The 23,316-nt window shown below is 43.5% G+C and overlaps 2 protein-coding genes across 8 annotated transcripts; one reads left to right on the top strand and one right to left on the bottom strand.

Moving 5' to 3' along the window:
• Positions 1-772: 772 nt before the first annotated feature.
• On the bottom strand, positions 773-4,900 carry si:ch211-141o9.10 (probable endonuclease 4). 4 transcript variants are annotated; one of them, XM_046376430.1, is made up of 8 exons: positions 4,768-4,900; positions 3,762-3,931; positions 3,453-3,662; positions 3,098-3,280; positions 1,781-1,912; positions 1,424-1,528; positions 1,182-1,311; positions 773-1,070 (listed from the first exon to the last, which is right to left on the bottom strand). In XM_046376430.1, exons 2-8 carry the CDS (start codon positions 3,928-3,930, stop codon positions 1,010-1,012), a joined length of 990 nt encoding a protein of 329 aa, XP_046232386.1. In that variant the 5' UTR covers position 3,931; positions 4,768-4,900; the 3' UTR covers positions 773-1,009. The 4 variants fall into 4 exon arrangements, with proteins under 4 accessions (XP_046232386.1, XP_046232385.1, XP_046232383.1 ...); XM_046376429.1 differs by lacking the exon at positions 4,768-4,900 and adding an exon at positions 4,327-4,464; XM_046376427.1 differs by lacking the exon at positions 4,768-4,900 and adding an exon at positions 4,062-4,233.
• tnrc6ba (trinucleotide repeat containing adaptor 6Ba) lies at positions 4,314-23,179 on the top strand. 4 transcript variants are annotated; one of them, XM_046376423.1, is made up of 22 exons: positions 4,314-4,451; positions 6,033-6,119; positions 6,989-7,010; positions 7,728-8,159; positions 8,286-11,228; positions 12,993-13,157; positions 13,351-13,547; positions 13,635-13,709; positions 13,887-14,093; positions 14,324-14,443; positions 14,628-14,753; positions 15,457-15,627; positions 16,201-16,317; positions 16,424-16,628; positions 16,922-17,089; positions 17,278-17,424; positions 17,684-17,827; positions 18,254-18,346; positions 18,955-19,158; positions 19,514-19,581; positions 19,846-19,985; positions 20,659-23,179. In XM_046376423.1, exons 2-22 carry the CDS (start codon positions 6,063-6,065, stop codon positions 21,236-21,238), a joined length of 6,381 nt encoding a protein of 2,126 aa, XP_046232379.1. In that variant the 5' UTR covers positions 4,314-4,451; positions 6,033-6,062; the 3' UTR covers positions 21,239-23,179. The 4 variants fall into 4 exon arrangements, with proteins under 4 accessions (XP_046232379.1, XP_046232377.1, XP_046232380.1 ...); XM_046376421.1 differs by having other exon boundaries at positions 4,316-4,451; positions 6,030-6,119; XM_046376422.1 differs by lacking the exon at positions 4,314-4,451 and adding an exon at positions 4,955-5,439 and having other exon boundaries at positions 6,030-6,119.
• The last annotated feature ends 137 nt before the right edge of the window (positions 23,180-23,316 follow it).

Genomic DNA, 23,316 nt, shown 5'->3' on the forward strand with positions numbered 1-23,316 from the left:
GCTACACCGAAGTGTTGATATTCAATAGCTGGACCATTTTAGAGAAGGAATGAGGGGGTTCACTGTGGATATGAGTGTTGTGTGTGTTCAAGAGGGTCCTTACAAATCCATATACATATGTGATAGTGGTAATTCTGATGTAGATGTACATGACACATTAAGTAATGATGACAGCACCATTTTCTTGGTTCATGCCTTTGTCCCGTAGGAGTGATTTTCTATTTTCTTAGCCCCTCTTAACAAGTTGACATCGCAGGTAACTGAATGTATTATCTCATATCACGTTAAGTGACTTTTTTATGACTTTGACATACTAGTGATTTATTATATCCTGTGGATATTATCGCATGCTGGCTTCCTTTATGTCCGATTTGCTTCTAACTTTGTTCTGTGTATAAGCAATTAATTCCCAGTGAATGGTTACATTTCCTTGGCAAACTTTTACAGTAAAATACCTTAGCTTCAAATAATTACCCTGACCGTATTAGCTGTGATATGCACTATAAATGAGCAACAGGGAGGTATATTACAGTTAGAATTCTTCTTACAGTTAAAGCTATTTTGTGTTCTGCAAATAAAGGCATGTGAACAGATCATGAACGCAAATTAAAGTCGCTACTAATTATATTAGGTCCTATAAAAAAATGTCCACGCACATTGGATTTTGATATGTTTTCCTCTCTGCCTGGCACTAAAAGTAAAATATTGAGAGCATTTTTGTGCTCTTGCTGCCCTCTAATGGTGCATTGTGAACAAGAAGACTCCTCACATGTCAAATAACAAATCCCAATTTATTCAACTCATGTTCATTCAGACACAAAACCCACTGAAACTGTTCACACAGTGATTAACAACCAAACAGATTCTGGGTGCATTTAAAGTGATCAGGCTCCTTAAACACAACATCCACTCTGGTCCTTGACAAATACTTAAATTCTCTTGAGAGACACAAAAGCTTGGGTTTTTCAGGTGCAGTTTAACAATGTTAATTCATTGGCAAGGGTGCTTTCTATTTTTTCTCACAGAGGGAATAAAGAAGTTCAATCTGCTCTGCATACTCAAATCCTGGCCTGTGGGGAAAAGACATAACATTCATGGTAAAACTGAATCTGAAAACTTTCAAAGACAGTGGTTCATAATGACACAATGCACTCTGCTCCTTGTTTATGCAGTTATCTTACCGACCAGGTGTCTCTAGTATGAGAGGGATATTGTCCAGTCTAGGCTCATTTACAATGTCCCGGAAAGCAGAGATTCCGATGTGGCCTTTACCGATGTCTTCATGGCGATCGAGATTGCAACCTAGTTTACCTGGGGGGAAAAAAAAAAAAAAAAAAAGACATTTAGAGCATTGAGAGTTGAAGTTCATACAACTCAATGAATAATGTGTGTATGTGATATTTTTGAATAAAAGTCCAGGTACCTTTGGAGTCATTGAGATGGATGGCTCTAAGGTAGTGGAGCCCCACTTCCTGATCAAACTCATCAAGCATGGCCTTCACTCCTCCCTCTGCAGCCAGGTCATAACCTACAAAGGATATGTTTGTATGCTTCTTCTCCATATCAACGGCAGCCTTAATTTAAAGCAGAGTTTAGGTTCAAACCATAAAATCTGAGCTAACTATGAACCAGAAGTAAATAGTATTCCCTTTTAGACATAACTACCTATTTGGAGTGCAGACAATCTGAAGTTTAATGACTCGGGAGGAAATGGCACTGACCACTGATTTCCATTCATTCTGTCAGAAAAAAAAAAAAATCAACCTCAGGTTTCACTCACCTGCCGCGAAGGCATGGCAGGTATCCAGACACACTCCCACTCTGGTCTGGTCTCTCACTTTGTCTATGATGCTCTTCAGCTCAGAGAACTTACCGCCTACCGTACTTCCCTGACCGCTCATGTTCTCCAACACTGACCACAGGGAGGGCAAAAGGAAAAGAAAGCACCATCAGTTTGATACACCCATTCAACCCATCTGCTACAACACCTGATACATGATCAGAGTTGGTTTGGCTGCCCCTGTTCATTCCTGAAGCACAGCCTGATGGCAGTGTTCACTGCTGCCTCAGTGTTTCAGGCATTTCACTGCAGCGTATTCTTGTCACACCAGCAGCATTTGGGGCATGCCAGTCTGTGGTCTGAGCCATGAATTACAAGTAACACAACACCTGTGTCAAGCCTGCAGTCAGTCCTGCAAATTCAAAGTTACATATTAACACAAAAGTCAGTGGTTAAACGGGTTTGTTATGAAATGATAACATACAAGATTTTTTTGATAACTGACTTTTGGTAGTAAAATATTAAACCTCCTCAACAGGGTCAAAAGATATATTAGAGACTTTTTTTATTACACATAAAAAGATTAACCTAATAAATGATATTTTAGTAACATTAAATTTGAATTTGTGTGCACTGAGTTTGGCTGTGACTGCCAAGTTTTCTTGCCACACACAGATTCAAATACTTGATAATGCTGTGTCCTTAAGTGTCTGTGGGTCAGTGTTTGTGGGGTTTAGTTTTCCTGTGTTGGGCACATTTCACACTTTTCTCCTTGCTACAATATGTAGTTTGCAATGTTTGCAACTTTGCAGCTGCGCCATACCTCTAAATTTTCTGCCTTTCTAGTGACTATGAGACTTTTGTTAAATCTAGCAAACACTAACTCAACTGAATATGCATGACTGAAGTAGCCTTTGTAATTATGTTTTACGGTGTTCCTTCGATGAACTGCATTTCTCAAATATCGCAAAATTATGTAACAAAGCGAGGGGAAAAAACTTTCAGAAAAAAACAAAAACAAAAACAAAAAAAGACTGACCCTCATCATCACAGAACAAAATATATCCAAACGGATGTTTACAGAAAAGAGCAAAAATACACTAATATAATTATATAATATATAATATACGGTACACTAAATATAAATAACCCCTAGTTTTATCATCTCTGACAGTATCGAACATTTCCAGATATCATGAGCTTTCAAGGCTTTTACTGTCGGGCAACTGCATAATACTGTAAGCTTGTGCTATATTGTCCTCCTTCTGTACCTGTAACCACAAGTACAAGAGGAGGATAAAATAACACAAAGTGTACCTGTAACTACAGCAGGTGTTTGCTGGTGAGCATGGTTAATGGCTCCTGATATCTTTTCCACACACTGCTCAATGGTGATGGAGCCCAAGGAGGATCCAGGGTGGAAGTTGTAAAGGTTGAGGCCCAGGAGGCTGCAGCGACTGAGCTCATCCACAAGAAGGGCCTGGCTCTTCTCAAACACATCTGGGAGCAACATGGTACACAAACCAGAGGAAGTTGTCAGAAGAGAGAAGATGCAGTTGGAGAGTTGAAATAGCCATTGTAAGACAAGAACAGGAAACTGAGTGTTAGCTAGCGTAAAGGACAACAGTCAAAGACAGAATGCACAGCAGACATCCATCAGTGTCTGACAAACCCTCTTTAGGAGATCCGCAGTTCATAAGATAGGACCCATGGGGCAGGATGTGAGCTTGGTCAAACTTGTGTAAGGAACATTGCTCCCGAAACTTGGCTGCAGCGGTCAGGTCCAGTGCAGGCCTCTTCCATGACCGCTGGGAACCCAAAAACAGGGCGAAACAGTTGCCACCCATCTCTGTGCAGGACTCCACTGCTTTCCATATCCCACCTGGGGCATATGCAAAGAGAAAGTAAAAAAGAAGGAGAATAAACGTAAGTTTAAATTACTTTAGGGGAGTCTAACAAAGTATGTGGCATAAGGCCTTACCTTGGATACCAACATGAGCTCCAATGTATTTCTTATACCCATGGTGCTTCCTCCTGCTGTCTTCTCTCTCCTCAGCCTCCTTCTGCTCAGTGTTCTCTCCCTCCTTCTTTCCCTCTAAACTAGCCTCCTCTAGTTTCCTTTTCCTCGCTCCTCTCTTTCTCGGACCCATGCTATTAAGACAAAGTTAACGACAGCACTTAAGCATTTACAAATTCCTGCAAAACGATCACGGGTTTAAAATATGCGAAAGGGATGGTCACTAACATACGAAGCGTTGACAGTGTTAAATTTGGCTGTTACAAGTTTATGAAGGTCAAAATGCGTTTTTTATGCATCCCTCCCGGTAGGACTCAGCCAGTCAGAGAGCTTCCAGGCAGCTGCCACAGACTGGCCATTGGAGACGGTTCATGCTGAGCAGCAAAATGGCCGCCCGTCAACCGACTGACTTCACAGCGCTTTGAAATTTAAATTCTTCTGCACATTAGGGTTTACACTATTACAACATTAGTACTTATTTACAAACCAGTAGCTTATTACGCGTGTGTTTTCATCATCTGCCACTTACTTGACTATCCGCTCAGGCGTCGCTGTTGTAGCCTCGACGAATGCCTCAAAATCTAAAAAATCGCACTGAAGCACTTTAGCTAAGCTAGCTAGCACGCTAGCTTTTCTTCATATGTGATTCCTGAGGTAAGTGACGTTCGCTGGAGATTTGTGGACTATTGCTAAGCTTTTTTACATTTCATAAGTTGTATGCATGTTAAATGTCTGCAGCATGTGTAACGAATTACAATGCTTCTGCGATTGCTAGATAAGCTAACACCGTTAGCCTGGCGACTTGTAGCTGCTGTCTGTAGTTAACTCGTAGCTAACGTTCGATAGCATTAGCAGTGGTGTGGCATATTAGTGGTTGTGCATTAGCTGTGGTGGATATGCGGTTCGAGGCTCGGCGTATTTGCTATTAAAGACCGTTGCGAAAACAGAACGGAGAAGTTAACAGACTTACGTTTGTTGGCAGTTGGCCTGTCTCGTTAACGTTAACTTGTTAATGTGCACGCTAACCCGTTTCTGCGTATTTTACAAGTATGGGCAGAAACCACTCCTTAATGTTAGCCATCGACGAAATATTTTACCAGTAGCTGGTGTTGAAGTTGTCGCTTGTACAAACTGCAAGACACGGTTCAGTATGCAATTTAAGCAACTTTATTAACCCGTGTCATTTATTTCCTTGAAAGCTTTTCAAGTTTGTTGTAAGGGCGCTCCGATCTTCTAATGCTGTAACGTTAGCTAGCTAACAGCTAAATGCGGATGAGCTTTTGACAACGTTGACAGGACAACACCGATACGGTAACATTAGTTTATATAAGTGATTTGAAGGGGAGCTCGACGGGGCTGAATGCAGGTCTGTCAGTTCGTAATAACATACTAACCGGTGTTGGGTTTCTTATTTGTCAGGCCTGTGGTCAAAAATGATTAGAGAAGGATGGTCGTCAGTGAATCGAGAAATCATACCCCCCTCTAAATGTTATGGAACTTCACAAAAACGAAACCAACCAGAAGCAGACACTGTCAGGTCTTAGCAGTTCAGCAAGTTTACCTTCTAAGTTAATAAACGGACACTTCTCAAGCCAATAGCCTGAGCAGAGATTAAATCACATTACAGCATATCAATATTAAGGTATCTGATCAAAAATATTATGTTGCTTGGTTTTGTCCATGTCGGCCTGCTCTGTGTTCCTCTGTCAGTGATTCTAATCACAGTGCATTATTTTGTGTTTTTGTTAAAGCACAAGCATGGGTTTCAGACTCTTAGTTGGTCACACGTGCAGATTCAGTTAAGTCTGCTGATGAGATCAGTCATAGACTAAATCAAGCCCTTTGTCAACCGTTTATATTGGTTGGACCTACCGGTGTTATCCGCTTACAGTATTCTGCATGTGTATGATGGACATAATTACTGTTTGTTGCCCACATGTTCAGGAGTATTCTTAGTTCTGGCACCTGATGGCTGATTCATTCTATCAAGCACGCAGTCCATTGTCACTCACAGATTGATGGAGGCTCCAGTGGCCATGTAGCATTTTGGCGTAGTCTCGATCCCTTGATTTTTTTTTTCTTCACTGTAGATATTATTAACTATTAACTAGTGCTTTTTGAGCAGTAATCTAATTTATAGTTTAAAGCCTCTAACAATACAAAGAAGCACTCAGATTTTAAATGGTTGAATGTGTGATGACTTTTTGGAATGTCTGCCTTTTTTTTCTCTAGAAGAAAGGAGTATCAGGACAGGAGCAGTAGTTCATGGAAGACAAGAAAAGGAAAAAAGACGACAAAAGGAAAAGGGAAGCCTCTCAGAAGGTGAGCATGTTCACAATGACTTGCAGAGTCTTCCATCTTGCTGCAGTGCCATGTTCAACAGCAGTTTGATAAGCTTTGCTAAGAAACATTATTTTTTGGAATATATTGTTGGTCTGCTCATTTGGGGTTGTGTTGAAAAATAGGAGTAAGGGTAGTACTGAAAAATAGGAGTTAGAGTTGTACTGTAATCACATTTTCCAACTTTAAGACTATAATTATGAGCAGTTTACATTTACATCAAACTATAATGATCCCTTCACACTCATTAGAAAATTTTTCTTTGATGTAACTATTAGGCCAACCACATAAGTCAATTTGGATTTGTTCAGAATAGAGCTTTGACACTCTTAAATAAACTAATTGCAACATAATTGTTCTTAGAAAACAAGTTTGCAGAGAGCACAGTTGTCAAAAATATAATTGAACCAGGAGCAGTTTTAGGTTGCACTGCTTTGTAAATATGAAATGGAATGAATGGCAAGAAGTCCAGATCATGCCAGTCAATATTAATGTTTGGATTACGTCTGTCAGTGTCAGGAGAATACTGTTTAAGACATAGCGTGTCTCAACAACAGTAGGATTTTCAATGAGGGTGAGGTTTTTATTATATTATCTTGCCACTCCTAGATTTTTTTAATCGAACCACAATCAAAATTTCACTCTTGGAAACCCTGTGTACTCTCCTGGCCTGGACTTGCTTCTTTTTTTTGTTTGTTTTTGTTTGTTTTTTTTTTAATCTTGGCTCAGATCAGGATGTTGTAGTGGAGTTTAACATTTGAATGAATGAAATGTATTTTTTCATGATGTTCTCACTGTATGTTTTCTAAAGAATGATTTAGGAAATGATATGTTTTTTCTGTTCATTTTAGGTCACAGAACAAAAAAACAAAGGTAAGCAAAACAGTGACATACACTATATAGACCGAAGTATTGGGATAGGGCTGTTTTTCAGGGGTTGGGCTGAGCCCCTTACTTCCATTGAAGGGAAATCTTGACGCTTCAGCATACCAAGACATTTTGGACATTCTGTGTTTGAAACTTTGTGGCAACAGTTTGGGGAAGGCCATTTTCTGTTCCAGTATGACTTTTGCACCCCAGTAAACAAAGCAAGGTCCATAAAGACATATCTGTATGAGTTTGGTGTGGAAGGACTTCACTGGCCTGCACAGAGCCCTTACCACAACCCCGTCAAACACCTTTGGGGTGAACTAGAACAGAGATTGTGAGGCAGGCCTTTCAGTCAAACATCAGCGCCTGACCTTTCTCTACTATATGAATGTCTCTTTGGTTGTGATGATGTGTTAATTGTTAGATTTCCTATTTCTCACCATTTCCCTGGCACAGTAACTGTCTTAATACTAGGTAACACTTTGTTGTCTTAATTTTTAGATTTCTGTTTTCTGTTTTGCAATATTTACATGTTATGGTTTTGAAAAAATTATCATGATCCTAAAGCATCTGCATGTGGGAATTCTTGCATCATCTTCCCTTTATTATCTAATTAGTAACAAAAATATTTTAGTGTCTATATTTAAAGAGAATGAATTACATTTGATTTTCTTAAGTATAACTAAATGATCCTTGGTTTTTCTTTCTGCCTGCCTACAGTGCCAGAATTGACCAAGCCGGCATCTGCCCAGTCTTCTGCCACTCAGAGCAGCTCTGCCTCCCCCAGCCCTGGACCCACCCCCTCTGCCTCTCCATCCCCAGCCACCTTGGGCCCTGGCAGTGCTGCCACCCCGTCACAGGGAGGCAACAATGCCAAGCGCCTGGCAGTGGCCAACGGACAACCCACCTCCACCACCATTTCTTCCTCCACCGTTGGAAGCCCCAGTGCTGCTGGAAACGGCAGTGCGAGTAGCGGAGCCCAGGCGCCTCAGCAGCAACCACGCTACATGCCGAGAGAAGTTCCGCCACGATTCCGCTGCCAGCAGGACCATAAAGTGCTACTGAAGAGAGGTCAGCCACCACTGTCCTCCATGCTGCTGGGAGGGGGAGGAGGAGGGGATGGCCCCAATGCAAACATGGCTGCTGTCTCAGGTAGTGTTAGCACTGCTGTAGGTCAGCTGTTGAATAGATCCATTCTGAGTAAAGAATATTTACGTGATTTCTGTAACATCTCTTCCTTTTGACTCCTGAAGTCTCTTTCTTGTGTTTACTTTTCAGATTCTGGTGCAGCTGCCTCCTCATCTGCTCTCACCTCATCATCTGTTGCTGCTTCTACTACTACTTCTAATTATGCAAATTCCATGTGGGGGGCGAGCTCAGGCAGCCAGACCTCCTCTCAGGGCAGGGAGAAGGTGATTGTTGATGGCAACAACCTGGAGGAGTGGCCTAGCATCGCTGGCAGTGATGGGGGAGGAGCTTCTTTCACTGGAGCTGGAGGGGGCAGCAGCAGCAACGGAATGCCTGTGAACAGCATCAGTGCCTCTGGCAACCAATCCTCACCCACTTCTTCGTTCTCTTTGCCCAATGAATGTATGCAGTCGTCCAACAGTGTGGCGTGGGGGATGGCTGCCTCCCAGGGTCATCTTGGAGGAGGGAATGCAGTAGCTGCAGCTGGGCCTCTGCTACAACAACCCTCCTCACTTTCCAAAGCCTCCGCTGTGCCAGGGAGCCATGATGCCAGTGGCCCCATTGATGGCAGCAGTGGGATTCCAGGTGCCAATTTCAATCCAAATGCCAACCCTTCGGCCTGGCCTGCCCTGGTGCAGCAGGATGGGCCCGCTGCTGCAGGTGAAGGAGGTTCATCCACCTTCTATCACCAGGGCTCTGGAGGGTCTTTGTCTGCCAACAACTCTGCTTCCCTGGGCCTGGGTCTTGGAGGCGGGCCAGTCGGTGTACTCGGGGGTCACCCACCTTTATCTGTGAATCAATCAAGCACCCATGAGCGCCAACTTCACCAAATGCAATCCAGAGACAGAGAGATGGGAGGGGGGGCGTGGGACACCGAATCAGCGGGACCAAAAATCGCAGGGGCGGAAGGGATTGGGGGAGGAATGGACCATGGTGTGGGAGGAGGTGAGATTAATGTGGGAGACCACAACCTTACCTCCTCATGGAGAGGCCAGCCTTCTTACCCTGCAGCTAACTCCAAAACAGGTGCCTCAAGGACTGATGGATGGGAAGGCGAAGGAGGTGGCACAGGGGGATTCGGAGCTGCTGAAGGAGATAATGGGACTTCGGGATGGGGATATCCGAGTTCCACTACTGGGGTTAATGCTTGGGGCAGTGCTGGAACTGGGGGAAATGGTAGTCAAACCTCCGGGGTATCTCAGGGAGGGTGGGGGTCATCAGGAGTAGGAGGAGATAGAGGGGTTTCTGGTGGTGATTGGGGTGGGAACTCCACTGGTATTGGAGGAGTTAATCCAGGAGGAGAGGTAATGGGTGGAGCCTGCAGTAGTAACAGCAGCAGTAGTGGGGGCAGCACAGCTGGCAATGCCCCTGCCACTTCCTCCTCTTCCTCAACAGCCACCACTATGACCAGAGCTTGGGACAATCAGAAGGGAGAGGGTGAAACAGGGGAATGGGGTGGGGGATGTGGACAGGGAGCACAGGGAGGATCTTCATCCAGTGGTGGAAATTCCAGAAGTGGAAGTGGGCCTAATAGCAGTCACAGTCGTTCTCGCCGCTTGGCACCTAATGCAGACGCTGCCTTACAGAACCTGCTCAATCGCTCTGATCTGGACCCTCGGGTCCTGTCCAACACAGGCTGGGGTCAGACACAGATCCGACAAAACACGGCCTGGGACTTTGAAGAACATGGAGCTCAGAGTAAAGGTGGATCATCATCAGCTGCATCGAAACACCCATCTTCTCTTGGTGGTTCTTCTCAGTATTCTGGCGGACCTAGGGCCCACTTCACTGATTCTGTAGGTCCAGGAGCGAATCCTTCATTGGTCCCATCTGCTGGGTCTTCTGGAGAGGGCTGGGAGAGCAGCAGCAACAGTAGCAGTAGTGGAGCCTCTCTCTCTGGGAGAGTCCCACCTTCAGGCACCAACATGAGGAATCTTGGCGTCTCACAATCTGGGCCAGTGACCACAACAGGACCTGGTATGGGGTCAGGGATGATACCAGGACATAGCCAGCAGGGGAAGGCTTCAGGATGGGGTGGAGGTGCCATGGGGCCTGGGGATGGCCAGGAGGCCAAGGGTTGGGGAAATGAGGAATGGGGAGACAGTAGTAGAGGATGGGGTGAACTTGCACAACAGGGAGACCCAGTGAGTGGAGGTTGGGCGGGAAGTCAGGAGGAGAAAGGGACTGGGGGGTGGAAAGAAGTGGGAGGCAATGGAGGAGGAAGTGGATGGGGATCAGGGCAGAAGGTTGGGGCAGGTAGGGACTGGGGAGAGCAACAGTCCAAATCAAATAGTGGAGGAGGAGGAGGATGGGAGGACGAAAGCAAGAATGGAGGAAACTCAGGTGGGGATTCGGGTGTGGGTGGCTGGGGAAGCTGGGAGGATGGGGCTCCCCGGAGAACATGGGGAGCAGGGGGCACAGGGGGAGGTGGGAGTGGAGGAGGGGGAATGGGTGTTGTTGGTGGCATGGGGTCCAAACCCCATCAGAGTTGGAGTGGAGGAAACAAAATGCACCAGATGCCAAACAGCCTGTCGGGCTCCATCACAGGCCCACAGGCACAACTGCAACAGCAACAATCACAGCCCCGCAATCAGCATCCACAGCGACAGCAAGCGTTGGACCAAGGGGCTATGCAAGGGGGCGGGGGGAGAAAACCCATCTCTCAAGCCCAGAATCAGAACCAAAGCTCAGGCTGGACTTCGGGGCCCATTCCTGGTGGTTCTGGAGGATGTGGAAGTGGATCTGAACCAAGTGGCTGGGAAGAACCCTCGCCACAGTCCTTAAGCAGGAAGAACGAGATAGATGATGGAACATCAGCATGGGGAGACCCCACCCATTACAATTACAAGCCGGTCAACCTGTGGGATAAGAACAGTGCCCCTGCTAGTCAGCAGCCACTTGGTCAGGGTCATGCTCAGCAGCAGCAACAGCAGGGACCTCCGATACAGCAGCAGCCCAGCAGACAGACTGCAGGGCTTGGAGGTAACAGAGACTTCAACACTGGCCATGGTTCTGGAAAAACTTCAGCTCTAGGTAAGACACTACAAACTGTGAATCTGACCATAGCATGGTGATTTATTGTAGAGGAAACAAAGGCTAAATTTGTATGTTGCATGAATTTATTGGATGTTTTTAAATCCTCAGTGAAGATGATTTTATTAACAAACCTATTTCTTAAAATCATTTGCTTTTATGCATGTTCTGTAAAGCTAAAACCTTAATGAAAACCTTTGTCTTTAATCTCATGCAGCCTTTATATTAGCATTTACATGGGGAATAAGGTGGAGGGAAATTGGAAAACACTAATTGTTCACACAGTGTGAAAGAATCCTATTCCTTAAGTAAGATAAAGATGCTTTAGTAAGTGCAATTTTCTGACAGTAGAAATTATTTTACCATTCTGTGTACGTATACACTTGCAAGCATACCTTTAAGGGTGACTGTAACAGATGTTCTTCATTGACTGCCAGTGTGACCGTCACAAAAGTTAACAGCTCAGAAATGCAATACTATAACTGCTTCCTTTACAGGAATGGCTTATTTTAATGTTTAGTGGTTTGTCAAAGTGACGACAGAGTCTTGAGCAATGTGGTTGTTTTGCAGCCAGCCACCTGCTTGCTATATCTGCAGTTTCATCTCAAAACCACATTAACTGTAGTCAGCCACAGTACTGTAGCTTCAGTAGGTGCTCCAACTGACTTGTACTTCAGTTCACCCGGGCTGTTAAAGGGAAGTCAAAATGCTGAAGACCTCAGCTGTGCGGGAAGACTTTAAATTAAGAAATGAAAAGGCAAACAGTGTACCAAATATGCAATTTGATACTGGGCTTCTATGAGCAATCAGCAATCACAAAAGTCACCCAAATGCTGTAAGTAGTTTGCTGTTGTTTGATGACATGAAAAACCAAGACCATACTAGCTAGCAAACTTAGCTTGTCTTGAGGATGGGCATTTTAAATAATTTCCACATTCTAGTACTTGCATTAAATTATTATCAAGCACTCACAAAAAGAAAAACTGCCATTAGCTCGCAGAAGCCTCCTCCTTAACAGAAGCATATCTCCACTTACTATTTTCATGACTAGCTGGCTAATCTTGTCTGCCCTGGTTGCATCACAATAGCGCATGCTAACACTAATAGCTAATGAAGTGATGAGGGATTGCCTGATACCTGTCTCTGCTGTTTTCTCCTTGTGCTTACTACACAAATGATTCATGAAATAGTTGTTTTTTGATACATGTTTAACTTGCTTGCACATTCATTTTGTTTATATTGTTGAAATACTTCCAAAAATCTATTGATTTCCCTTCAGCTTGTAACATTTGATCAAGTGATGTCAACTAAAAATGTTGAATGTTATCTAGTGCAGAATTATCAGTTTTGCTGTATTGATCTGTGCAGATAATCACACATAGCAATTACATAACTGCATGCTTTTAAATAAATGTCTATTTTTAATATAGGACAGGGTCAGTTTTTTTTAAATGTGAGCACTCTCTACTTTGGACAAATGCTGACATCCAAATTGAGTAATCATGACCATTCCCAATGTAGCTTGTGTCTCTTACTCAGTTATTATGACAAAGCTGTTTTTAGCCACTGTTACAACAGTAATTTTACACATCATAAAAACGTGCACTTAGGTTCTGGATAGTTACTGTTCATGTGACATCAAAACTGCATAAGCAAAATTAACGATGGGTCATTTTGCATGCAGCTGTTGGACTTGTACTGAGGGAAATAGAGTCTCTAACAGGTTTCTCCATCTTGATATGCATTGTGCATGTTTGTCTGCAGGTCCGTCAGGCTGGGGTGGTACTTCTCCAACTAGTCCTACGGTAGATAATGGCACAGCAGCTTGGGGAAAGCCAAGTGACACTCCTTCGGGCTGGGGAGACCCTGACGATGCTGGAGGGAAGACAACGGGCTGGGGAAACCCTTCTCCCAACCCCATCAAATCTGGTTAGAAAAGCTAATGAAAAATAAGGTGTATGTGGTTTCAGTGGAATCACAGCTGTTATCTGTGGCATAGTCATACAGTCAGATTTTGCAGAATTGCATTTTGGATTATTTGGCATGCTTAATAATCCACTAATAGAAACCTAGAATTATATGGAGGGATATCTATTTCACATTTGCTCTCCTCTCCCAAAAGGTTCAAAGTCTATGCAAGATGGTTGGGGGGACAAAGAGGGCTCTGTGGCTGCCTCCCGTCACTCAAGCTGGGAGGATGAGGAGGAGGGAGGGGGCATGTGGAACAGCACTGGCTCCCAGGGAAGTGGTTCGTCTTGGGGACAAGGAAGCAATGGGGGCTGGGGACAGAACCACACAGGAAAGAAGCCCGGCAACAAGGTGAGTTACTAGTGGAGGAAGAGATCTTGATAAAGAAATAAAGAGATTAAGATTAACTTTTTTATTTATTATTTCTTTGTCTCTCAGGGTCCACTGAAGGCTGGTGGAGGAGACTCTTGGATGAGCCCCATCAATAGACAGTTCTCTAACATGGGACTGCTGGTAAATTGTTTTATATCATTCATATCCTCAGTGTTACTGCAGTGGAGCAACCTCAGAAGTGACTTCTTTTCCAGATGCTTTGTTTTGTAGCCGCACAGATATTAGCAACAACATATAGGGATTTAGCGAGTTAGATATTTTCTCCGTGATGATGATGGCGGCCCTTTTTCTGGACAGAATGATGACACCAGTGGCCCAAATATTGACCTCGCTCCAGGGTCTCTCCAGGAGAAGAAGATGGATGTAGAGAAAAGGGGCATGGGGATGAATGATTACAATGGAGATATGAGGAAGAGTGGAAGAGGAGGAGGAGGGGCGATGGCTTATCGTCCACCTGTTTCCAAAGAGGCAGCCCCTGGGGATGCGGGATCCTACTATGACAAGGTGATGCCTCTCGACTACCCTAGCAGTCTTTGTCTCTTATGTCTTTCTCATGTCTAGATAACATTTTGTCCTTTCTCACTATTCTATATTTCCTCTTGTGGTTCTTCCTTGTCTTCCTGGTCTGCCCCCATTTCTCCCTGTCTCAACCTTCCCCAACAACCCGTCCCCACACACACACCCCCCCTTCACCACCACTCAAATTGGTCTTCTATTGGCTGTCACTGTGACAGACCTTGCCTTTGACCAATCAGGATTGGTGCCTTGGGGAGGAGGGTCCTTGCTCTCTGTATTCACCACCCACTGTCTACAAGCCCCATTCCCTCTTCAACCACACTATCCCCTTTAGACAAGTAAGATAACTGCTCCTCTTGTTTCTGTCCGACCATCTTTACATTAGATTCTTGTATTTTTCCATTTTCGAAAGATAATCATACAGTTACACTTGCAATTTGTCATGTTCTGTATGTTTTTGTATGTACAAGTCTCCACTGTTTGGGAGGTCTCTAAGGTTTCATTTTCCATCCTCCATTATAGGGTGGTCACAGTATCTTTGGCAGTGGTGGAGGAATGGCTCAGTCAAGACACCAGCCAAGTGTCCCACCCATAAACCAGTCCCCAGGGATACGAGCGCAAGTGCCTCATCAGTTCCTGTCACCCCAGGTACCATTGCTTTTGCTTTTGTGCTGTGATCAATATTCTTCCTGGCTGTCTACATATTTCACACAAAGCCATGACACAGGAAGTATGTGGGTTGACTGTCTGTGTAAAACGGTGTTGGTTCTGGGGTGAGTCATCTTCACTGTTTATTCGTGCTGCGTAGTAACCAATTAAAAGCAGAATTTCTTCAACTTGGAAATTTGTTTAACTTGTTGCTCTGCCTTCCTCTACATTCTTGCTTGTAACGACAATTTCGGTGGCTCTTTTTGTTAAGATCAGCTGGTGACATATCCACAGTATATCTAGGTTGTGTCTGGTGTCAAATCAGTATTTTCTGATATCATTTGTAATTGTCTGATCCTTCTTTCTATGAACTTACACAACATAGCCTCCTGGCTTTGTGCATTGCGTTGATTAGTCAGCACAGTCCCTGGAGTGCATAATCACTCTTCAGGCTAACATCGATCATGTTTCCCCACTTAATTCTAGAGAATACAAAGTGAAACACATGTCTTTTCAAGGAATTGAATCAATCCCATTCACTCACAGGGGTCAAGTCACTTGTTAACACCAGTTAATGAGAACATGAAGGAGAATCAATGTTAATCGGAGAAAAACACTGCGCTAATGTGGTTGCTAGTGGTTACAGCACCAAAGCGTTTCTGTGGTAACAGGTGTGCCTTCCTGTCGTTGTGTCTGTCTCCAGGTGCCAGGCTCCATGCTGAAGCAGATGCCCCCTCCCAGCGGGAACGTGGGCGGTGTTGGCGGCGTGGGAGGTGTGGCAGGTTTGGGGGGAGGTGTGTTCCCTCCACAGCTGTCCCCTCAGCATATCGCCATGCTCAGCAGCATCTACCCACCTCACATCCAGTTTCAGCTGGTGAGATGCAGCACTATATACAGCTCTTAAAACCACTGCAGGGTTCCGTCATACGAATCATACAATTTGATAATTTTGTCCTTAACAGTTTGCAAATTTCACAAAAGTTCAGAAAAGTAAGAGAAAATTTTAAATGGTTATCAGGATGCTCAAAAACATCTTTTTGGAACATCCCAGTGTAGTAAGCAGATTCATTGGTAACTGGTGATAGTATCATGATTGGATGTGAAAAAGAGCATCTGCGAAAGGTTCAGTCTTTCACCAGCAAGGATGGGGCCACATTCACCACTTTGCAAAACACAAATGTATAAAGATTATTACTATATGGATTCAGGAACACTTCATAAAACTATTGTCGATATTTCTTTATGTTTTACACATCAACCCAGCTTCTCTGGAATTGGAGTTGTACGTAGCAGTCAGTTGACACATTGGTTTGTCAGTAGAAATTTTAAAATGGTTGTGCAGTGTCTTTTTTTTTTTAGCCTTTTTTTCGTTGCTTCCTTCTCACTCCTTTTGTTGTTGTTTTTTTTTTTTTTTTTTTCCTGTCCTGTTCTGACTGTGTTTGTTCAGGCTTGTCAGCTCCTCCTCCAGCAGCAACAGCAGCAGCCGCAACAACAGCAACAGCAGCTACTGCAAAATCAGAGGAAGTTCACACCGAATGTGCGGCAGCAGGCTGACCCTCAACAGGTACACACAAACACAACATCTGTCACTCACTCTTCTTGAAACTTGTCGTTTATTTACTTCCTCCGTCTTGCTGCTGAGTGTTGTGTTTTTTGTTGTGCCTTCTCAGCTGGCCAGGATCATGGCAGTGCTCCAGCAGCAGAGGCAGCAGCAGCAGGTCGGGGGTTTAGGCAGCAGCTCCAAACTCTCCCCCTCCCACCATGGAGGGGTCGGTGGAGGGGGTCCGAAATTGCCTGGGGCTGATCCTCTATCCCATCCAGGTTTGGTGGGATCTGTAGCCGACCTGCACCAGAAAACTCTCGGACCGTACTCTGGTGAGCAGTCATCACTTGACAGGGGCTTTATTTTTAAAAAGTCACAAGCTCACTAATGCCGGTGTAGTCTGCATGCATTACATTTCCCAAAGATCACATGTCAAGCCATAATCTGTTATACTGTGAAAACTGTTTTACTTCTGTCTATGAATTTGAGTTGGGTTGCAGTGAGCTTATGATGTGTTTATTTATTTATTTATCTTTGTGTCTCTAGAGGTTTCCTTTAACTAGATGAATGTTGAGTGATCCTCTTCATGCTTCGCTCTTTTATATGTTACTCTTCTTTTGAGCAGGGTTTGGTTCTGGGGTCAACCTCCCAGGTCTGGACCTTGGGGGCTCTGTGGTGGGTGGTCCAGGGAGCATGAAGGACCTTGGCGGTCAACAGTCTCGCTTCAAATGGATGATGGAGGGACACTCTTCTCCAGATACTTCCTCACCTGAGAATGCAATCCACAAAAATGGTGTGTTTATTTATTTATTTGTAATTTTTTTTTTTCATAGAAATATTGAATTTGATAAGGCAAGAGGGTGTTGAAACAGATATCGTTAATGGGATTAGATGTGAAGTCACATATAAAGGTGATTAGTGAATCCGTCTGGTGTTCTGTGATGTAACATACATTACCATCACCCTCTGACAATTTTCCAGGTCCTGTCACCCCCATGAAGATGCCGGGGGGCTCACCCTACTCTCAGTATGACATGATGGTTGGAGAGGGGCTGGGTGAAAACTGGCATCGCACCCCTGGCAACAAGATGGGTACCAAGCCCCCCACCACACCCAGCTGGCCCCCTGGTTAGTAACAAGCTAATAGATAAAGTGATAATCCAAGCTTGGATCTCATTGGTTTAAATTGAGACAAAATGAGAAGAAATCGTATCTGTGTTTTGGTATCTGGGAGGTGAGTAATTTAGGAATGTTATCTCTCTAACCCTTAAAAAATTAAGTTACAATCTGTGATATTTCTCATGATGAAGTGTTGATGTAGTTTCAGTGTGTCTGTTTTTGAGGGGGTAAAGCTAGCTTTAACAGAGTACGTGTGTTTCCTCTTCAGAGTTCCAGCCTGGTGTGCCCTGGAAGGGAATCGACCGTGTTGATCCTGAATCTGACCCCTACATGACCCCAGGGAGCATGATGGGAAATGCGGTATCCCCCAGCCTCAATGATACTGAGCACCAGTTGTTACAAGATAATACTGGTATGCATTTAACAGTTTCACTGCCTCATTTTCCCTGTCATAAAACTTGTGAGAACTGTAGTACAACTGTAGTACAACAGTGTCTAGCAGTTAATTTACTTTATTTCATGGGTTTGGTATGTTGTATAAGAACAGATGTTTTTCTAAGCTTCTTCTCATTTTCATTAGATTTTTTTCATTATTTTGTTTATATTCACTTCTCATTAAACCAAACTAAAAATGTTACATTAACAATACACAGCCTCAGCTATTGCAGTCAGTCTCACCTGCTAGGAAAAAACAAAACAAAAAAAACTAACAAAAAAACTAAACTTCTTAGACAATAAACAAGTCTTTGAAATTGTATACAATTTGTTTGTTGGAAAAATAGTTGTTCTTTCATGGAAAAAAATGGCTAATGCAGGTTATCGTTGTCTTTGATTACAGATTCCACCCCTCCCCTCAACACCTTGCTGCCTTCACCTGGTGCCTGGCCCTACAGTGCCTCAGACAGTCCCCTCAACAACGCACACAACACAGGTAACGACACAGTAACGCTCACCATTTCACTGCTGGGCTGTTGTGCTGCTTCATTTTTACTTCTGATTAGTGCCGAAACAATGAGACGATTAATTAATTACTCAGCTGTAGAGAATTAGTCTGCATCTTTAAAACATTTATTCAAGCAAAAATGTCCGAAATTGTCTAGTTCCAACTTCTCAGTTGAGGCTGCTGTTTTTCATCCTATGTGATTTGTAAACTGGGAATAGGCAGTCTGATGATTTTAGATTGTAATCAATCTTGAAGTGACAACTTGCTTGTGACTTGATTTGGCTAGTTTATAGTTAAACCTGGACTGCATGACCATTGACAAAATGTGCTTCAAGCTGGAGAATTGTAAAGAAAGACAAATGTGTGTCTCATTCAGTGTTGTGTCAAATGAGAGAAAGCCACAATAGATATAGAGAGGCCTTTAAGAGCACGGCTCAGTGGCTTCTGCCATGGGCATGGGCATCACATCTTATTGCACACTGTATATTGTACTAACCACTGAAAGTCTTGATTGTCTCGGCAACAACACTGGTATTGTTACATATATCTATGATAGTATACAACCCCTCCTCATTTACTTTTCTTTTGTAATGAAGCAAAGTACACAGACTACAAGACCAGCTGGCCCCCAGAGCCCATTGGACACAAGTCCTGGAAAGCCAGTCGTGGCAGCAGCCAGAGCCAGCTGTCCCGCCCCCCTCCAGGACTAGCCAGTCAAAAGCAGCCATCACCTTCGCCTTGGTCTGGAGGAGGCCCTCGATTGGCCGGCCGAGGCTGGGGCGGTGGCTCTAGCACTACTGGTAATGCCTCAGTGCATTTTTCATGTTGTTTTGGTTACAAGACTGTCCCTTTGTCTCTTTCAAGCACAGTACTTGTTGAAATATTCAGCTTATATAAATGTACACGAAAGATAAAACAACTGCCTCTGATTGCTGGGATACAACAGAGTGCTCTTTTAAGCTTAAGAGTGTATATATATTTGATTTGGAAGTGCAGCCAAGCCTTGATGGAAGCAGCAGGGAAACTTATTCATCATTTATTTCATTTGAGAAGCCAGGGGAAGAAACAGAATGGGTTTGTGTTTACAGGGAATGTGGAATACTCTAACTCAGGAGGTATTCTTTCTATTTGTACTCTCTCTCTCTCTTTGTGCAGGCTCGAGCTGGAGTGATGGCAGCTCTAGGGAAAGCTGCTGGTTGGTGCTTAGCAACCTCACACCACAGGTAATATACAGACACATTTTACAAAAACAACTACTGAAAATACTATAGGGAAAAATAGTTGTTTAGATTTGGTTAGTTTTATAAAGATCTAGAGCTGTCACACTATTAATACTGCCAGGCTGGTGTGTATAATCTCCCCTCATGTATGCACTAAGCATAACTGGGCACAAAAATAAGTAATTTCACATGGAATTGCTCACACTGCTCTGAATTTCATACCCAACACTTTAAGTTCACCATTTTCCATCTTGCATATTTCTATAGATTGATGGCTCCACTCTTAGGACCATTTGCATGCAGCACGGCCCTCTGCTGACCTTTCACCTTGGCCTGACCCAGGGCACCGCTCTGATTCGCTACAGCTCCAAACAGGAGGCAGCCAAGGCCCAGAGTGCACTCCACATGTAAGACTCAGTCTTTTGTTAACACAGCATCTTTACAGCATCAGTGGGACATCTTGATAGTAAATCTGTAACTGAAACCATTAGCTGCTAGCTAGCTAGCCTGGCTCTGTCCACAGGCATCAAAATCTACCTACCAGCACATTAATTAAAACATATGGCATTTGTTAAATCTGTATAAAAGCATAAAACTGATTAGTAGTAACAAAAATAATATTTACTGACATAGGCCAGTTGCCAGACAACCAGGAGAGACTCTAGGAAGTTACTGGTCCCAGTCAAGAACTACTCCAGCACTAACCATAAAGTGTCTTTTTTTTATCTTAATTTGTATGGCTCAAACAAAGGCGATATTACATGTTAATTAATGAGTTTTATATGTACTGGGAGACAGATTTTGTTACCTTTGGATTCTTTAAAACTACACTAATTTGTGGTGGGAAATATTGTAAATAAAGTTATTAAAGCTGATACTAATTTCAAGTTATTATCTTCTAAACTGCTGTAATGTTTTTCATGAAATTTGCAGACTTCTCGTGTAGTATTTTAGTATAATTTATTATCTAATCCTTTGTAAATTGTTCATTGTAGTTCATTCAGACTCCAGAAAAGAATGTAAAGAACATTTAAAACCTATACATTCTAGTTAAAGTGACAGGCTTTTTGTTTATACCAGGTGTGTTCTGGGTAACACCACCATCTTGGCTGAGTTTGTGAGTGAGGAGGATGTGGCTCGCTACATTGCACATTCCCAAGCAGGAGGAGCAGGGAGTGGAGGAACCACAGCTGGCTCTGCAGGCACCGGGTCTACAGCAGCCTCCACAGTGGGGGTTAACAGTAACGGAGGTAGCTGTGAGAGAGGAGGAGCCGGAGGCAGTAACGGAGGAGGAGGAGGAGGAGCAGGAGTAGAAGGAGGTTCCACAGCTGGGGGAGGAGGAAATGGCGGAGCCGGACATTCGAGCTCCGGCTGGCAGAGTCTAGACAGCACAGGCAGCTCATCAGACCAGTCTGTCTCCCAGGGGCCCGCGCTGGGCATCTTCGCCCAGTGGAGCAGCAATGGGACCGGGGTGGGCGGGGCTGGAAGTGTGGAAGCCGGACGGCAGGGTTTGTGGGGTGGAATGAGCGGGATGAGCGGGGCGGGGTACCCCAGCAGTAGCCTCTGGGGTTCCCCAGCACTTGAGGATCGTCACCAGATGGGCAGCCCTGCATCACTGCTGCCAGGGGACCTGCTGGGTGGGGGGGCTGACTCCATATGAGGGGCTGACTGACACAAACACATTTTACACCCAAGTCGTAATACATATGTCACATTCTGTAATTATTTACACATAGAGATGACATGAATGACATGAATTAAAGCTACACTGGTCACCCAACATGCAGACACTCAACATACTACACACAAGCTACATGTAGTACATGCACACATTACTTTCATACATACACGTTAAGCCGCTTAACTTAAAATGAAGACAACAGTAAAACTTGAACCGGGGGAAAAAGTGAAATCCATTAAACTCTTAGGACTCAACTGGATAGTTCTTTGTCTTTTTACTCCAAATCCCACCATCTGCATTCAAAGACCCGATCACTCAGGCATGCACTGTAGACAGGCTCAGCCAGAGTCGTACATGTCAACAAGTTTAGCTATTGCTGTTTTTAGTGTGCCACATTTTTTTTTCTTTTGTATTACTATTTAATGGTCGAATCTCAAAATTGAGACTTGCAGACTGAGCCCTCGTAGACCTGGCTGGTGTACTCCTGAGTTCTCGTGTTTGGAAGCTTGAGAGTGGGGAAGGATCTGGAGTTTGTAGAAATTCTGGGACAGCGCCACACTACTGAGTCAAACAGACGATCAGCAACCTTTGAGGTCTGGAAAAGAGTGTTTTTAGTAGGTACCGACTCCTCTACCTTGGTGGAAATATGCCATCAACATGGGACCCAGGGTAAAAAAAAAAAGAAAATCTAAACAAAAACAACATTAGCCAAACTTGCACTATATGCCTCTGGGTTTGTTGTTGACACATCCTCCACAGATCCCTCCATTTTTTTGAAACAGAGCTACAACACAACAACTACACAGACCTTACAGGACGACTAAATGTTACAACAGCAGTGGCCTTGGCTAACACCCAGCGGCCGCCCACCCGCCATGTCAGCAGCATCACACCTTTTCATCAGTTACACACTGCTCTTATATTTGACAAGCAAAGTTGTAACTTCCTTCTTGACGTATGTTGGTTGTTTATCATTTTTTCTGTTTTAAAAGAAAATGTGTGAAACTTTGTGGAAATCCAGAGATGTCCTCTTTTTTTTTTTTTTTTGTTTGCCCTTCAAACACTGACCTCGCTATTGTACTTTTTCTTACTCAAGAAATCAAGTTGGTTATTATATATTGCCATGATGTTAATGACTATGATCACTTATTTACTCGCTGTACAAGGTGCCCTCCTGCTTGCCTGTGTGTGCATGAAAGGAGTGATGATGACAGTATGACCGAATGGAGGAGGATGTGATGAAGATAAGAATGATGATATCAGGAGTGTCTGTGTTATTGCTACAATGTTGAATGTTTCATTCTTTTTTGTCCATGAGAGATTCATGAGAAATGTCTGTGTGTGTAAGTGTGCGTGCGTATGCGTGTTTGTGTGTTCATGTGTGTGCTTGCTTTTGAACACTTATCTGCTCCAGTCAGGGAGTGAATAGATGTTAATCTGACAGCTTGCATTTAAGAAGATGGGGTGTGTGCGTGTGCGTGTGTGTGCTTGAGCTTGACTGTCTGGATATTGTGATAGCTAAAAAGTTCAAAACATTGGCACTATTGCATATGTCTCTTAAGTTGTATTTTTTTAGCAGCGTTTTGTTCCTGTTTGTATTTTTTTTTTTTTTCTGCCAAATGCAATAAGAATATTTTGTTTTTCAGACGAAGCAACCAACTGAAGGCATTTCTATTAAGATGCCAAATCCTACCATACCAAGCTGAGCTGGAACAGTGTTTTACAGACACGTTAAAGACATTACCTGTTATATTTTACCGTTTGATTTTTTTTTTTTTGTTATTATGTATCAGTTTAAATTAAGTCAGTCTTTATTATCACTCCTGTTCAGGATGTTTTCGTTTATTTCAGATGTTACAAAAAGGAGAGGAAATTAATTTAAAGCGGGAAAAAGAACAAGATAATAAAGGTTGAATTGAAGTCTTCAGTGGTTTGTTGTTTGATTTGTGCCACTGAGTCATTAAGTTGACCTATAGGATGTCAGGTATTCATAGCACAGTTTTCTTCACTGTTTGAGGTTAAATGCCATCTATCCAAGGAATTCACCTTATTCCTGT

The sequence above is a fragment of the Scatophagus argus genome, chromosome 21, assembly GCF_020382885.2.
Source record: "Scatophagus argus isolate fScaArg1 chromosome 21, fScaArg1.pri, whole genome shotgun sequence".
In the NCBI taxonomy this organism is placed as follows: domain Eukaryota; kingdom Metazoa; phylum Chordata; class Actinopteri; family Scatophagidae; genus Scatophagus; species Scatophagus argus.

What these genes read in the sequence shown, in the direction of transcription:
- si:ch211-141o9.10 (XM_046376427.1), bottom strand. Translation starts at nt 4,096, where the DNA reads ATGCATAAAAAACGCATTTTGACCTTCATAAACTT. An exon ending in CTGCGGATCTCCTAAAGAGG is followed by an intron (nt 3,281 to 3,452) that starts GTTTGTCAGACA and finishes TGTTGCTCCCAG; the next exon opens with ATGTGTTTGAGAAGAGCCAG. An exon ending in CCATCTCAATGACTCCAAAG is followed by an intron (nt 1,312 to 1,423) that starts GTACCTGGACTT and finishes TTTTCCCCCCAG; the next exon opens with GTAAACTAGGTTGCAATCTC.
- tnrc6ba (XM_046376423.1), top strand. Translation starts at nt 6,063, where the DNA reads ATGGAAGACAAGAAAAGGAAAAAAGACGACAAAAGGAAAAGGGAAGCC. An exon ending in CTCACATCCAGTTTCAGCTG is followed by an intron (nt 15,628 to 16,200) that starts GTGAGATGCAGC and finishes GTGTTTGTTCAG; the next exon opens with GCTTGTCAGCTCCTCCTCCA. An exon ending in GAATGCAATCCACAAAAATG is followed by an intron (nt 17,090 to 17,277) that starts GTGTGTTTATTT and finishes ACAATTTTCCAG; the next exon opens with GTCCTGTCACCCCCATGAAG.